Below are 15,228 nucleotides of genomic sequence, written 5' to 3' on the forward strand. Positions count from 1 at the left end.
AGTTGACCCAACCCTGCTTGATGAAACTCAGGAGGATCTGAAGCGTTTGTTGCAGAAGGTCAAAGACTGCAGCCTTCAATGTGGATTGAAGATTAATATCGAGAAAACAAAGATCCTCACCCCTGGGCCAATTGGCAGCATCATGATAGACGGAGAAGAGATTGAGATTGTTAGCAGCATTAGTTTGCTTGGCTCCACAATCAATACTCTTGGCACCAGCAGCCAGGAACTTAAAAGACGTATTGCAATGGAAAATCTGCTGCAAAGTACTGAAGAGCAGTGGTGTCAGTCTGGAGACTAAGGTGCGCCTGATACAGGCCATGTCTTTGCAATCACTTGCTATGCATCAGAAAGCTGTACAATGACTACAGAGGATAGAAGAAGAATTGATGTCTTTGAGCTTTGGTGCTGGGGAAGAGTATTGAATATACCGTGGACTGCTAAGAGAACGAACAGGTTCGTCCTGGAGAGGGTAAACTAGGCTGCTCCTTGGAGGCAAGGATTCTGAAGCTTCATCTGACATACTTTGGACATGTTGCAAGGAGGGACCAGTCCTTGGAGAGGGACAGCATGCCTTGGAGGGTGGAGGGACAGCGCAGGAGAGGCAGACCCTCAATGAGGTGGATTGATTCAGTGACTGGGGTAATGGGGGTAGGTGTGTCAGAGACAGTGCGATTGGCACAGGATAGAGTAGGGTTTAGGGTTATTGTACATACAGTTGCTTTGAGTCTCAGGCGACTTGATGACACATAACAACAACATGGCCTGGAACAGGTGCAATAGTGGAAAATTCGTCCTCATGTCTGGTGGCCCAGTGGTAAGGAGCTGTTCTGCCAGTGTAGTGTTTCATTATATGCATAAGCATCATATAACTTACACATTCTACTCTTCGTGAATATTTAGGCTGTTTGCATTTTGTGTTACTGAGTATTGCTGTTGTGCTCATTTTGTTACTTAGGTCTTTTGCTACAAATTTGTTAGCATTCTCCTGGGGTGTACCTTTAGGAGCTAGGTGATAGGCTTAGAGTGAGCTTGGCCTTAGTAGATATTGACAAACAGTTGCCTGAAGTGGTTGGACACCCAGCAGAGGTATGTGAGAGTTACAGTGCAGGCATCATCACAAACACAGTGTCACCCTTATTATCTTTTCTAGTGAATGTGCGTAGAGCGCCCTTGTAGTATAATCTGTAGAGAGTTGCATTCCTAACCCAAAGGTTGGAACCTCCCTGGTGTTTGTAATCTACCAGCAGCTCCACAGGAGAAAGATGAGCAGTCACTTCCTGTGCGATTTAAAGCATCAGAAACCCGCTGGAGGATTAGCTATGATTCGGTTTTGGCTCAGGGCTATGACTTTGAATTTTCAATGTTGTTGCTTTTATTTGTACCCTCCAGTCAGAACTGACTCATAGCTGACCCTCCAGTTGATTTTTAGAGCCAGAGGATTGTGCATCGTTCTTCTTGGAGCAGCTGGTGGATTTGAACAGCGTGCTGTTGGGTTGGCAGCACAGTGTTTTCCCACTAAGCCACCAGAGCTCTGAATTTTGACTTGTGTTGTTAGATGCCATCAAGTCAGCTGTGACCCATAGTAGCCCTGTGAACAGTAGACCTGAAGCTTAGTCTGTCTTGACCATCCTTGAGCGTATTGTTAGACACGGTGACAATTCATCTTATCGAGGGACTTCCTCTCTTACATTGACCCCCTGCCTTTCCACATATGATATCCTTCTCCAAGGACTGTCCCCTCCTAGCAACATTCCCCAAGTATTGAAGACAAATTCATGGAGCACCCTGGTCACACTTTATCGAAGCCAGACTTGTTTCTTCTTTTGGCAGTCCATGAGATATTCAGTACTCTTTTCCAACACCACAGTTAAAATGTATCAGATCTTTTATCCTTAGTCAGTTGTCTGGGTTTTGGATGCATAGCAAATAAGAGAAAGGATAATGAGTTGGCGAAAGTGCACATTACTCTTTAAAGTGACGTCATTGCTCTTTAGCGCTTTGAAGAGGTCACTGACAGCAGACTTGCTCAATGCATTATCTCTCCTGATTGAACTGCTGGTGCAAAGGGTGTTGAGTGTAGATCCAAGCAAGATGAAGGCATTGCACGATGCTGCCTGTTGCCACAGTGATGAGGATTTGTGCTTTGTTGACTCTGAGATGTAATCCATATTGAAGGCAATTGTTTCTGAACTTCTCTATTAGGTGCTTCAAGTCCTCACTCTCAGCAAGCAAGGTTGTATCATCTGCAAAATGCAGGTTTTTGATCAGTCTTCAACCCTAATGCCACATTCTTCATACAGTCCAGCTTCTCAAATGATTTGCTCTGTGTGTACAGATTTAATAAGTATGGAGAGAGGATACCTCCCTGACGCACACCTTTGACTTTAGGTACAAGTTTCTGTGTGTGTATAATTAAATGCACTGTGATTTCCATTCTTCTCAATATCAGCCATCATTTGTGTGATCTGCACAGGAAATGCTTTTGCAGGATGACTAAAATACAGACATCTTTTCTGCTTTTAGCCAAGAACCATCTGATACTAGTAGTGATATCCCTTGTATTTTAGCCATTTCTAAATTTAGCTTGAATTTCTGGCAGTTCTCTATTTATGTACTGTTCCAGCCTTTTAAAAAGAATCTTCAGCAAGATTTCACATGCATGTGATATTAATGTACTGACTGTCATCAATTACTTGTGTGCAAGTTCAGGCTGATGCTGAAAAAAATTAAAACAGGTCCACAAGAACCAAAATAAGACCTTGAGTCTCTCTCACCTGAATTTAAAAACCTCTCAAGAATAGGTTCAGTCATTGAACAACTAATAATAGAAATCCTGATGAGCTGCTATTGATATGTGCCATCGAGTTCCCTGCAACTTACAGGGACTCTGTCTGTGTACAACAGCCCTAAACCCTCCTCTGTCCTGTGCCAATCTGATTGTCTCTGACACACCTACCCCCATATCCCCAGTCACTGAATCAGTCCATCTCACCGAGGGTTTTCCTATCTTGCATTGTCCCTCCATCATCCCAAGCATGACGTCCCTTTCCAAGAACTGTTTTCCCCTTGCTGTAGGACAACATAAAGGATGTTATCTATGAAGAATGTGAAAGGTCTTTACAAAGACGAGAGAAAGAAAAGACCAAAACTGATGTCAAAAGAAACTCTGAAAATTGCACTAGAACATTGAGAAGGCAAAATAAAGGGGGGAAGTGGCTAAGTAAAAGAATTGCACAGAATTTGAAAGGGCAACTTGAGAAGACGAAGCAAAATATTACAATGAACTACGTAAAGATATGGCGGCGGCAGAAAATAAAAAGGGAAGAATTTGCTTTGCATTTCTTAAGCTGAAGGAAGTGAACAAAAAATTCAAGCCTTGAGTTGAAATACTAGAAAATACTATGAGCAAAATATTGAATGGTCCATCAAAAGACGATAGAGGGAATATTCAGTCACAGTACCAAAAAGAATTGGCTGGCATGGAACCATTTCAGAAGAGTATGATCAAGAACCATTGAGGATAAGCGGTGATTTTCAAACTTCACTGAAGGCATTGGCAAAAAAATTTGGCCTCAGAAATTCATGCAGTATCAATTGACATGTTCCAGTAAACAGATGCAGCCTTGATGTCACCAGGTTGTACCGAGAAAGCTGAAAAATTGTTATCTTGCCAACTGATTGGAAGAGATCCATATTTGTTCACATCAATAGAATATGGAATTTTCAATGAATTTGATTAGTCAATGCATTGGTATGACATTGTTGTTTAATTTTACAGTTTCCCAGAATTTAGTGAAATTGATCACTATTTCTATATTTTTTGGCTATTTTGTTAGATTTTATGATGTGCGTATCCATATCATATTCTCATCTTTCTGTTATTTTTAAAATTCTACTTTCACATTCTTAGTATGAGTCAAGCCTTTTAAAAATCAGAATTTCTGGGGAATGTAATGCAAAATTGCTGGATGCAAAACAATTCTGTTTTCAGTGTAGAAGGACTAGCAAGATTTTCACGTTAGTTTAGACACACTGACAGATTAGATTGTCTAGTATGTTTTTCTTTAGGGTCAATGACTTTGAGTTTTTTAGGATGCCAAATGAATGACTCTTCTTCCCAAGTGGATTCAGGGAAAAGGTAGGAGGTTGGAATTATCCAAGGCTGTTTCTTTAATCTGAATAAGTTCTTGAAAACCATGATAAGTCTCAGCGGACTAAGTGGAGTAATGGAAGAGGTGGTGGATATTGAGGGGTAAGATAACAGAAGTATGAGTGGACTGGAATCCTCTCCAGTAGAGGAGTTAATGTGAGAAGAAGGCTATATACAAATATTTCCAGAGACCAGATTTCTGAACCATTATCTGGAAAGTAAAGTAATTCCTGTAATGACACAGTTAGCTGTGACCAAGGATGTGTGCTTTGTGTATAGTGTAGGGGCAGAGTTATTGGACCTGGTAAGCTCCCCATGGGTATTGGAAGCATCCTGAGGGATGGCAGGGATTAAGAACACAAGTCTAGACCAAAATCTTTAATGAATAGTAGAATTGAACATAAAAAAAAAAAATAGTTGAACATTACTAATTTAATGACAAATTACTTGGTAATAGTTAATCTTACGGGAGCTCTGGTGGCCTAGTGGCAAGAAGCTGCACTTCTATCCCAGAGGTATGCAGTTCGAATCCACCAGATGCTCTTTTGGAGAGGGAGGGACAATCTCCTTCTGTACTAATCAGATCCGATTTGACGGTACACACACAAAATATAATAAAAAAAATTTTTTAAGAAAAGAGTGAATCTTAGTTTAGGTGGGCTGGAGACCGTTACTGTACTCCCTGGAGGTTTGACTTGGGTAAGATAAAAGTCTCTGGTTAGAGACTTGCTGCTCATAAAATAAGATGCTGAAAAAGACATTTTACTTTTCAAAGAGAAGAGTGAACTGGGGGGCGGGGGGCAGGGGGAGAAGTGCAACAATGAATGAGTGGATATCCAAAATCTCTGTGTTCATTAAAACGAATAAAATTAAAAAACAAAAACCATATTGCTAAGCAGAGAGATGGAAAGCCTTTGACTTTATGTGGGGAAAAAGATTAGACAGTTTGTTTCCATGAAGAGTACAGTTTTGGAAACCTCTGGAGCAGTTCTGCCCAGTCCTCCAGGGTCACTGTAAGTTGGAATCAGCTCAACAGCAGTGGGCTTTTTGGGTTACTTTTCTTCCCATTTATTATAGATGCCTGTCTGGAGAGGACTGAGAAGAAAAGGAGGAGCTTCCTGATTGTCCTGCAGCCTCACTGAGGAGTAGAATTCTCATCCCTGTCACAGGATGGCTGCACCCAGTCTGTCTCCCACTGTAGGTAAGTTCTTGAATATATCAGAAATTGAGTTTATGCAAACCTCTATTGTACAGAGGCATCCCTGGGCTAACAGGGATGTGCAGCCAGAGAGAGAGAGCTTCCTGGAGTGGGTGGATAGACTGTAAAGAAGGGTATGAGCAAAGCTGCAGGAGCTCCTGGGTGGTTTTCCCACTTTGAGGGCTTTATGGATTTGAGCTCTAGTATGGATTACATATGAACATCAAGAAAGAAAATCCTCACCACTGGACCAGTATGCAATAAAATGATAGGTGGAAGAGAAAAATTGAAGTTGTCAGTTTCATTTTACTTAGACCTAGTCTTGTAGATCATCTGCGTTTGTAACCTTGGAAGGGCATCCAGGAGTGGGAGAGGGAGCCAGGCTGCTGGATCTGGTCTATGGAAAGGAAATGTTCCCTTTGGACCCTTTGGGGACTGCAGACACCACAGTGAAGACGATAACAGCAACATTGGGACCTCTCATACTTAGTGTCTCTGTTCCCTCTCTTGAGTTTCATGGGCCCCCAGCCATCATAATCTTGCTCTCTTATGATAGCAGCAGTCAAGAAATAAAAAGATGTGTTGTCTTGGGAAAATCTGCAGTCAGGGTCCACTCTGAAAGTACTAAAGAGCATGATGTCCACTTGAGGACTAAGGTGAACGTGATCCAAGCCATGGTATTTTCAGTTGCTTCATATGCATCTGAAAGTTGGGCAGTGAATAAGAATGACAGAAGAATTGGTGCCTTTAAATTGTGGTTCTGGAGAAGAGGATTGACTAGCCCGTGGACTTCCCATGGACTACAAAAAGAAGAAACGAGTCAGTCTTAGAAGAAATGTAGCCAGGGTGCTCCTTAGAGGCACAGATGGTGAAACTTCATCTCTAACACTTTTGGCATGTTGTTAAGAGAGGCCAGTTGTTGGAAAAAGACATCCTGCCGAGAAAAGTAGAAGGTCAGTGAAAGCGAGGAAGACCTGCAACAAGGTAGATTGACACAGTGGCTGTAGTGATGGGCTCAGTGATATTGGAGACTGAGGATGGTACAGGATAGGCAGGGTTCAGACCTATTCTATGAATCGTAGTTGACTTGACAGCACCAGACAAGAAGAATGGATTTGGAGAAGGAAGGGAGTTATGTATAGTTGGTACGTAAAGAGTGGGCAGATGGCAGATAACTGGACGTTACCCCATTTTTTACTATGAAGAAACAAGAGCAAGCGACCGTTCTACTTCTCAGAACTTTTTCTGTCCGTGAACAGAGCAAGGTCTTCTGATTGCATCTTAAGAAATGTTCAGCGCGTGTCAGTGTGTAAATACTCATTCATGTACATCTGTGTTTTGGGGAGTGTGGAAACTGCTGGTTAGTATGGAGCAGTTTCCTTTGCCAGTATTTTGATGCTGGACAGGTTTTGGTTCTCAACTATCTTCTTTTCTCCTCTAGCTATTTCCGTCCAGGACTCTGCTTGTCTTCAGGAGTTGGAATGTCCTCTTTCTATGAAAGACCACTTCTGTTGCCAGAGTGAAGACCTGTTTCTTTGCAGTGACTTAGCGCCTCAAACAGCCTCCAGCGCTGGTTCTCAGGTAAACCAATGTCTATGGCTCCTTAAGAGTAGACAAGACTCTAGAAGTCTTCTGTTCCAGCACATTTAGAATGTCTTTTAGTTCTTCACCCAGGCTTAATGATGCCTAATTGAGATGTTCTAGTGGCCTAGTTTGGAAGCAGGAACAACATGCCTCTGGAAACTGTGAACTTATTTCTCGCTGTGAACTGTGACTTAATTCGCGCTGATTCAGAATGTATACCATGTTTTAGGAGTCAGTGACTTTCCAGGATGTTGCTGTGGACTTTACTGAGAAAGAGTGGCCCTTGCTGGATTCCTCTCAGCGGAAACTGTATAAAGATGTGATGCTGGAGAACTATAGCAACCTTACTTCAGTGGGTAAGGCTAGCATCATTTCACTTTATCCATTCGTGACTTCAGTGACTTCTTACAGTATTTTCTATGACCTTTGTTGGGATTTGGAACACAGTGGTGAACAAACAGAACAGGCCCTTGCCCTCAGGATGGTCTCCCCAGGGTTCTTGAGTCCTTTCCATCACATGGCACTTTGAAAATCCTCATGTGTGTGTTTGAGCTTGAGCATGGGTTTCTGAAATACAAAACCTCTTCCCCGCCCTTAGAACTGAATGTATAGAACTTTTGTTTTGGGGTTTTTAAAAGAAAATTTATTATATTTTATGCATGTATCGTCAAATCGGATCTGACTGGTCCAGGAGGAGATTGTCAGTCCTTCTCCGGCAGAGCATGAGGTGGATTTGAACCACTCACCTCTGGGATTGCAGTGCAGCTTCGTGCCAGGAGGCCACCAGATTTCCCTTGTATTTTTTTTTTTAATATCTTTACTGTGTTTTTTAAAAGAAATTTGGCACACTGTTTTACTGCTAAATCAGAGTTGTTCATCATTATTAAACACGCGTTGACTGTAGGGTAATGGAAGGGCGTATCCTCTGCTCAGTTCTCCCTCATCGTGTGCCTTTCCCCCATGAATAGGATATCAGCTTGGCAAGCCCAGCCTCATCTCCCACTTGGAGCAAGAAGAGGAACTGAGGACAGAGCAAAGGAGAGCACACCATGGCACCTGTCCAGGTGAGCACCAGGCAAATGGGCATGTACGTTCGGGAATTGATCGTTTTCAGTGATCATAGCAAGGCAGTTTAAGGAGTATCAACTGGGAAGTTTTAAAATACTGCTTACTTTTGCTGTCCAAGCATGTTATCACAGATATTCTGGGCTAATTGTCTCTTAGTCTGTAAGTCCTATGTTTTTATTCATTCTTTCTTAGACACCATTTCTGTTGGTACTGTCTTTTGATACCATTGTCAATCCTGAAGAATGATTTCCCAGTGACTTGAATTAAATTTCTACTCCTGTGGTTACACAAGGAGTCCTAGTGCTATATTTTGTAATGTGTTGGTTCTACTTACCATCAGGTTACTAACTAAAAGGCCAGCAGTTAAAATCCACCAGCTGCTACACCGTCTCCTCCTTTTAAAGATTTACAGCTTTAGAAGCCCGAGGGAGGGTCGCTATGAGTTGGATTCAACTCAGTGGCAGAGAGTTGGGTTTTATTTGATCAAAACACTCGCCTGTTAACCCATCCATCTGTACTTTAAACCTACCTGCAGCTCAGATGGAGAGAGGATCTGGTTATCTGTACTTAAAAAGAATAGCCCACTTCCGTCAAGGCAGTTCTGTTTCATAGTGACCCTCAATTGTGTTTCTGAAGCTGCAGACTTTTGCAAGAGGAGACTGCCCATCTTTCACCCCCAGAGCAGCTGGTATTTCAAACTGCCAATCTTTTGTTTAATAGTCTATATTTCACACTGCACCACTAGGGCTCCCTTAAAGGTTGCAGCCTTGGAAACCCTAGAGAGCAGTTCTCTGTCTGAACTTTAGGATCACTGTGATTTCTGATCAGCTCGATGGCAGTAAGTTTAAATCTCATATAGCCAAACTCATCAGAAGTCATTTTTGAATATTTATTTGCTTATTTCCCTTTCACATTGCTTTTCCACATTTAGTGGTTTTTTTTCTTTTGCTGTTGTTGTTATGTACATTGTATGTTGTTGTGTATGTTGTTATCTTGGAGTCGAAAATGACTCATAGCTCACCCTCTATTGAACAGTGAAAATCAGTAGTCAGAATCAGACCAGGTGCTGGCGATAAACAGAGACATCAGGTGCTCAGATACAAGTTTATTCGAAGCTGAAAAATATTTAAAACAAGTCTCCAAGAACCAAAATATGATTTTAAGTTTATCCCACCTGGATTTAAAATTTATCTTAAGAATACATTTGAAACATTGACCATCAATAATAGAAGACGAGACAACTTGTGAAATGACATTAGGGATATCATCTGTGAAGAGAGCAGTTCATACAGAGACAAAGGAGAAAGCAAAAAACAAAATGAATATTAAAAGAGACCCTAAAAATTGCATTAGAGTATTGATTAGCCAAAACGGGGAAGAGACGCTGAAGTGAAAGAGCTGAATAGAAGATTTCAAAGGGCAGCTCTAGAAGACAAAATATAATGGGAGAACTGGAATTGGAGGTTAAGAGGAGAAGGACTTGCTTGGCATTTCTCAAGCTGAAAAAACTGAAAACCAAATTTAAGCCTCAAGTTACAATACTGAGAGATGCAAAGGACACACATCTGAGTGATCCAGGAAGCATCAAAAGATAGAGGAATATGCAAAATCACTATAGCAGAAAGATTTGGCTGACACTGAAATATTCCAAAAGAATTAGATGATCAAGAACCACTGGTAATGTAGAAGTTCAAGTTACATTGATGGCATTGGCAAAAAAATAAGGCACAAGGAATTGAGAGGATACCAGCTGACATGTTTGCAACCCTGAACACGCTCACCCATGTTTGCAGGGAAATTTGGAGGACAGTTGCTTGGCTGACTGACCAGAAGAGATCTATGTTCATTCCCATTCCTAAGAAAGGTTATCCAACAGAATGTGGAGATTATCAACAGTATCATTAATATTACATTCAAACAAAATATTGCAGAAGATCATTCAAAAATGGCTAGAACAGTAAATAGAGAACTGCCAGAAGTTCATGTTGAGTTTAGAAGAAGCCATGGCACCACAGATGTCACTGCTGATGTCTTGTGGATCCTGGCTGAAAGTAAACAATACCAGAAGAATGTCTGTCTGTGCTTTATCAACTATGCAAAGCATTTGACTGTGAATGATAATAAATTATTTGCTAAAATTTAGAAGAATGGGAATCCCAAAACACTTAATTGTGCTCATGTAAAGTCTATGTTTCGACCAAGGGACTGTTGTGTGAACAAAGCAAGGGAACACTATATAGTTTAAAAGTAAGAAATGGTGCATCAGGGTTGTATTCTCTCTCCATACCTATTCAATCTGTATACGGAGCAAATCTTTTGAAAAACTAGACTCTTTGAAGAAGAGTATGACATCAGGACCAGAGGAAGACTCATCAAAAGCCTGTTATTGTAGATGACACACCCTTGCTTGCTTTAAGTGAGGAGAACTTGAAGTGCTTTCTGTAAAAGATCAAAGAATGCAGCCTTCAATATGGATTGCATCTTAATATCATGAAGGCAAAAATCCTCACCCCTGAACTGGTAAGTAACACCATGTTAGGTGGAGAAAAGATTGAAACGCTCAACAACTTTGTCTTAGTGGATCCATGGTCAGCATCCTTGGTGGCAGCAGTCAAGAGACCAGGACACATACTGCATCAGGCAAATTTGCTGTCAGGGACCTCTCCAAGTTACTGAGGAATAGTTACATCAGTTTGAAGACTAAAGTGCATCTGATTCAGTCCATAACCTTTTCAGTCACTTTCTGTACTCTTTAAGCTGGACAGTACATAAGAGTGACAGAAGAATTGATGCCTTTGAGCTTTTGGAGAAGAGTACTGGGAATCCCATGAGCTGCCTAAAGAAAAAAATGGGATATGTCTTGGGGAAAGTGCAGCTAGAATGATCCTTGGAGACAAAGATAACAAAGCTTTGTTTTCCACACATTAGGCATGTTGCTAAGAGAGGCTATTCCTGGGATAGGGACGTCATGCTTGGAAAGGTGGAGGGACAAAGAAAGATAGAAAGACCTCAGCTAGGTGGATTGACACGGTGCCTGCAGCAGTAGACTCATAAATGGCAGAGATTAATAATGAGATGATACAGGATTGGAAAAAGTTTGAATCGATTGCTTATCAGGTCACTGTGGGTCATACTTAAGTTGATGACATTGAACAACAACAGCAACAAATTGCATTGGAGGTGGCTACCCATCTTTCTCCCAGTGGAGCAGCTGGTAGATTCGAATGGCATGCCTTTTTTGTTAGGTGCTAATAAATGTGTTTTCATTTATGGTGAACCTTTGTACAACATGGAACGCTTCTGGTCCTAGACCATCCTCATAACCGTTGCTATGTTTGAACCCACGTTGCAGCTGCTGTTTCAGTCCACCTTATTGAGAGTCACCCTCTTGTTTTTGCTGGCTCTGTTGGCCCTCTTTACTTTTCCAAGAATGATATCGACCTCTTTGAATTGTTCACTCCTGATAATTTGTCCAGAATATGTGAGTCAAATTCTCACCATCCTTGCTTATAGTGAGTGTTCTGCTTCTGCTGTACTTCTTCTAAGACTAGATTTGTTCATTCTCCTGGTAGTCCATAGTATACTCAGTATTCATCAGCACTCTTAATTCAGAGGCATCAGTTCTTCTTTGGTGTCCTTTATTCATTGTCTTGTTTATCGTTCACTAAAATTTCTTTGCTATTAGTCAGAACTGACTCATAGGCAACCCTCCACCAATGTTTCTAGGAGGCTGTAAATCAGCAGACTAGGCAATGAAGAAGAAGGGGCAGAGGAGGGGAAAAAAAAGTAAAATCTACCCATCATCCTCATCCCAGTGTTTTGTTTTTCCAAGAAAGTTGATGTTTTCTAATTTTTATTTCAGATTGGAAAATTCCATCCAAAACAAAATGGTCGATTCTCATGGAGGATATCTTTGGGAAGGAAACAGGCAATGATGTGATAGTGGTAAGAATTTCTTGGAATATCCTGATCTTCCACATTAGGAGGAGACTGGGGCTACCTTAAGTTAGGAAAGCAGCCAGAGAGCCAGGCAACTCATTGGAAGCAAGTGACCTGTCTCAGGAAGCACCAGTGTCTCAAAGATAATAATTATCAGTTTGGTGGGAAAAACCTTAAACCTAACCCTAAACGTCTTCACTTAGAGCTTCCATAAATACATGTTTCCATGACCTTGTCTCACATATTGAATGTTAGGCTTAATTTCATTTTGAACAATTACTGAACTATATATGTAAAAAAAAGGAGTCCTAGTAGTAATTTGAACCTATTAAGCCTTTTTAAAAATTCCTTTTTGCATTTTTGAGTTGTCATTGGGATTAGATCTTTTGATGAACATTAGGTAGAAGTATTTTATTTATAATTGTAATTCCTTCTTTGAACATAACTGCTGTGGTCAGAAGCATGGAATTAAGAGGACAGGCAGCCGGCATCTTTTTTGTGTCTTCTCTCGTCAGTGGAGTGGGTTGCCTGCTCTTTCTCAGAACATGCCTCATCCCGGATGATTATGATCCTCACACTCTGTGACTTTGACCTGGCCATCCTGAGATTATTCCCCTCTACTGCACATTGCTCTTGAGTTACCCATGGCGGACAGTGTTTGGTGGAGCTCCCCAATTAAAACAAGCTTGGAAGCAGGAGAAGCATCCACTCTGGAAACCCTATGAACCTGGAGAAAGGACAAAAGTTATACAGGTGTCCAGGATTTTTGTTCATAGGGTTGCTGAGTCACCTACGACTCGATGGCACTTAACAACATCATTAGTGCCATGGTCCAAGTATTTTGGTGCTAACCCTGTGGACAGTTCTGTCCTCCAGGTTTAATACGAGTCAAAATCAGCTTGTTGGGAGTTGGTTTGGACTTTTTGGTTTTGGATGTAAAAAACCCTGTACCCATACATAACATGGTACAGCATTATTACATCACATTCACTTCCTATGATCAGTGGAGCACAAATGGAGCAGAACAGGGCATTTGCATGGAAAAAAGATGACTTTTAATCATAATGATATGCTTGCTTCCTATTCAGATCGCTTTATGTGAGAGAGAAAATTCCAGTAAATGTAGTGAACATGGAAAATACTCAGCTCTCAATTCTTTAATCAACAGGAAAGAAATGGACTTGGTGAGAAGCCCACTGAATTTGCTCACTTTTTTGATGTCTTCAGCGTGGGGGCTCATCTTCATCAGCAGATGGGACGTCGCGGTGGGAAGAGGCCCTACCACCGCCGTAACTATGGGGCAGCCTTCAAAGATGGTCCACGTCTCACCCAACACGTGGACATTTACAGTGGGAGAAACATGTACGAATGCCATCAGTGCCAGAAGGCCTTCACCACCAGGTCCTCACTCACTCGCCACAGGAGGATCCACACAGGAGAGAAGCCCTATGAATGCAGCGCCTGCAGGAAAGCCTTCAATGACCCGTCAGCCCTTCGTAGTCACGTGCGAACTCACACCAAAGAGAAGCCTTTTGACTGTGATCAGTGCGGAAGTGCATTCCGCACCCTCTCCTCCCTGAAGATACACATGCGGATTCACACGGGGGAGAGGCCTTACGAGTGTAACCAGTGTGGGAAGGCCTATGGTAGGAGCTGCCACCTCACAGCACACAAGAGGACACACACTGGAGAGAGGCCCTACGAATGTCATGACTGTGGCAAAGCCTTCCAGCACCCTTCACACCTTAAAGAACACATCCGGAATCACACCGGGGAGAAGCCCTACGAGTGCACTCAGTGTGGCAAAGCCTTCCGCTGGAAATCAAACTTCAACTTGCACAGGAAAAATCACATGATAGTCAAAACGTACGAATGTACGGAGTGCGGGAAATCCTTTGGTGACGGTATCTCACGGAGGAAACATATGCGAATTCATATTGTCAAGAAACCTGTCATCTGTCGACAGTGTGGAAAAGCCTTCAGAAACCAGTCGATCCTTAAGACACACATGAATTCACACACTGGGGAGAAGCCATATGGGTGTGATCTGTGTGGAAAAGCTTTCAGTGCAAGCTCGAACCTCACAGCACACAGGAAAATACATACTCAAGAGAGGCGCTATGAGTGTGCTGCCTGCGGGAAGGTCTTTGGTGATTATCTATCACGAAGGAGGCATATGAGCATTCATCTTGTAAAGAAGCGCGTGGAATGCAGACAGTGTGGAAAAGCCTTCAGAAATCAGTCTACCCTCAACACACACATGAGAACTCACACAGGAGAGAAACCATATGAGTGTGATCATTGTGGGAAAGCCTTCAGCATAGGCTCTAACCTCAATGTGCACCGGCGGATCCACACTGGGGAGAAGCCCTACGAATGCCTCACCTGCGGGAAAGCCTTCAGCGACCATTCATCCCTGAGAAGTCACGTCAAAACACACCGGGGAGAAAAGCTTTTTGTGTCATCAACGTGGAAGAGGCTCCAGTAGACATTGAAGACAAAACACAAGAGTTCAAGGTAGAAAGAAACTCAAGACACATGAGAAAGCCTTTATGGGCTCTTGCTTTACTGGACCAAAAATAATTATGGGACTTTCAGTTGGTGTCATAGCTTTGCAGAATTGTTCATTTTTTTCAACTCTTAGGAGAGATACAGTGCTGTGGCAAAAGTGTGTGTCTGCAGTGTAAAGACTTGTTCAGAGTATAATCAGTTTTTAATAAAATACGAAGTCTTAGAGACATTTCCACGTGGTTGGTATTAAGTGTGGAAATGTTTTTAGCACTACCACATACCATTTGGGTGAAAGAGTAAGCAAACTAGGAAGGTTGGCCTAACCACATTGACTGGGAAACCATTTCTGATTTCACACTCTATTCCCCGTGGGAGAAATCATTCTGAAAACAGACTTATGTGGCGAAGTCAGCAACAGCAGTCTGTGAACTGTGACCTGTTTTTATATGGCCACCGCAGTACAGCAATAATATGTGGCTATTTTGATTACTACTTTTTAGGTTTTCCCAAGCATTTTTAAAGAAGAATATGTTGCAGAGACCATGGGTGGCCTGTTGTTGTTGTTGTTGTTATGTGCCATCGAGTCATTTGCGACTCATAGCGACCCTCTGGGTGGCCTATAAAACCTAGAATACTTGCTGTCTGGTCTTTACAGAAAATCTTTGCCAATTCTTTGTCTCCAGTGATGCTTCTTAACAGGGCCTTTTTTTTTTAAAGTTCAGGAAACAATGAGTTAATGTCTGGTGGGGCTTTAGTGGTTATAATGGGAAAAGGA

General features: G+C 41.9%; 1 protein-coding gene across 1 annotated transcript; it reads left to right on the forward strand.

Annotated features, from left to right (window-relative positions):
* The first annotated feature begins 5,323 nt into the window (after nucleotides 1–5,323).
* ZNF317 (zinc finger protein 317) lies at nucleotides 5,324–14,430 on the forward strand. Its single transcript, XM_006898749.1, has 5 exons — nucleotides 5,324–5,354; nucleotides 6,793–6,932; nucleotides 7,165–7,291; nucleotides 11,866–11,948; nucleotides 13,111–14,430. Exons 1-5 carry the CDS (start codon nucleotides 5,324–5,326, stop codon nucleotides 14,428–14,430), a joined length of 1,701 nt encoding a protein of 566 aa, XP_006898811.1.
* Nucleotides 14,431–15,228: the final 798 nt, after the last annotated feature.

The sequence above is a fragment of the Elephantulus edwardii genome, unplaced genomic scaffold, assembly GCF_000299155.1.
Source record: "Elephantulus edwardii isolate Elephantulus edwardi_28Jun2011 unplaced genomic scaffold, EleEdw1.0 scaffold00237, whole genome shotgun sequence".
NCBI classification, from domain to species: Eukaryota; Metazoa; Chordata; class Mammalia; order Macroscelidea; family Macroscelididae; genus Elephantulus; species Elephantulus edwardii.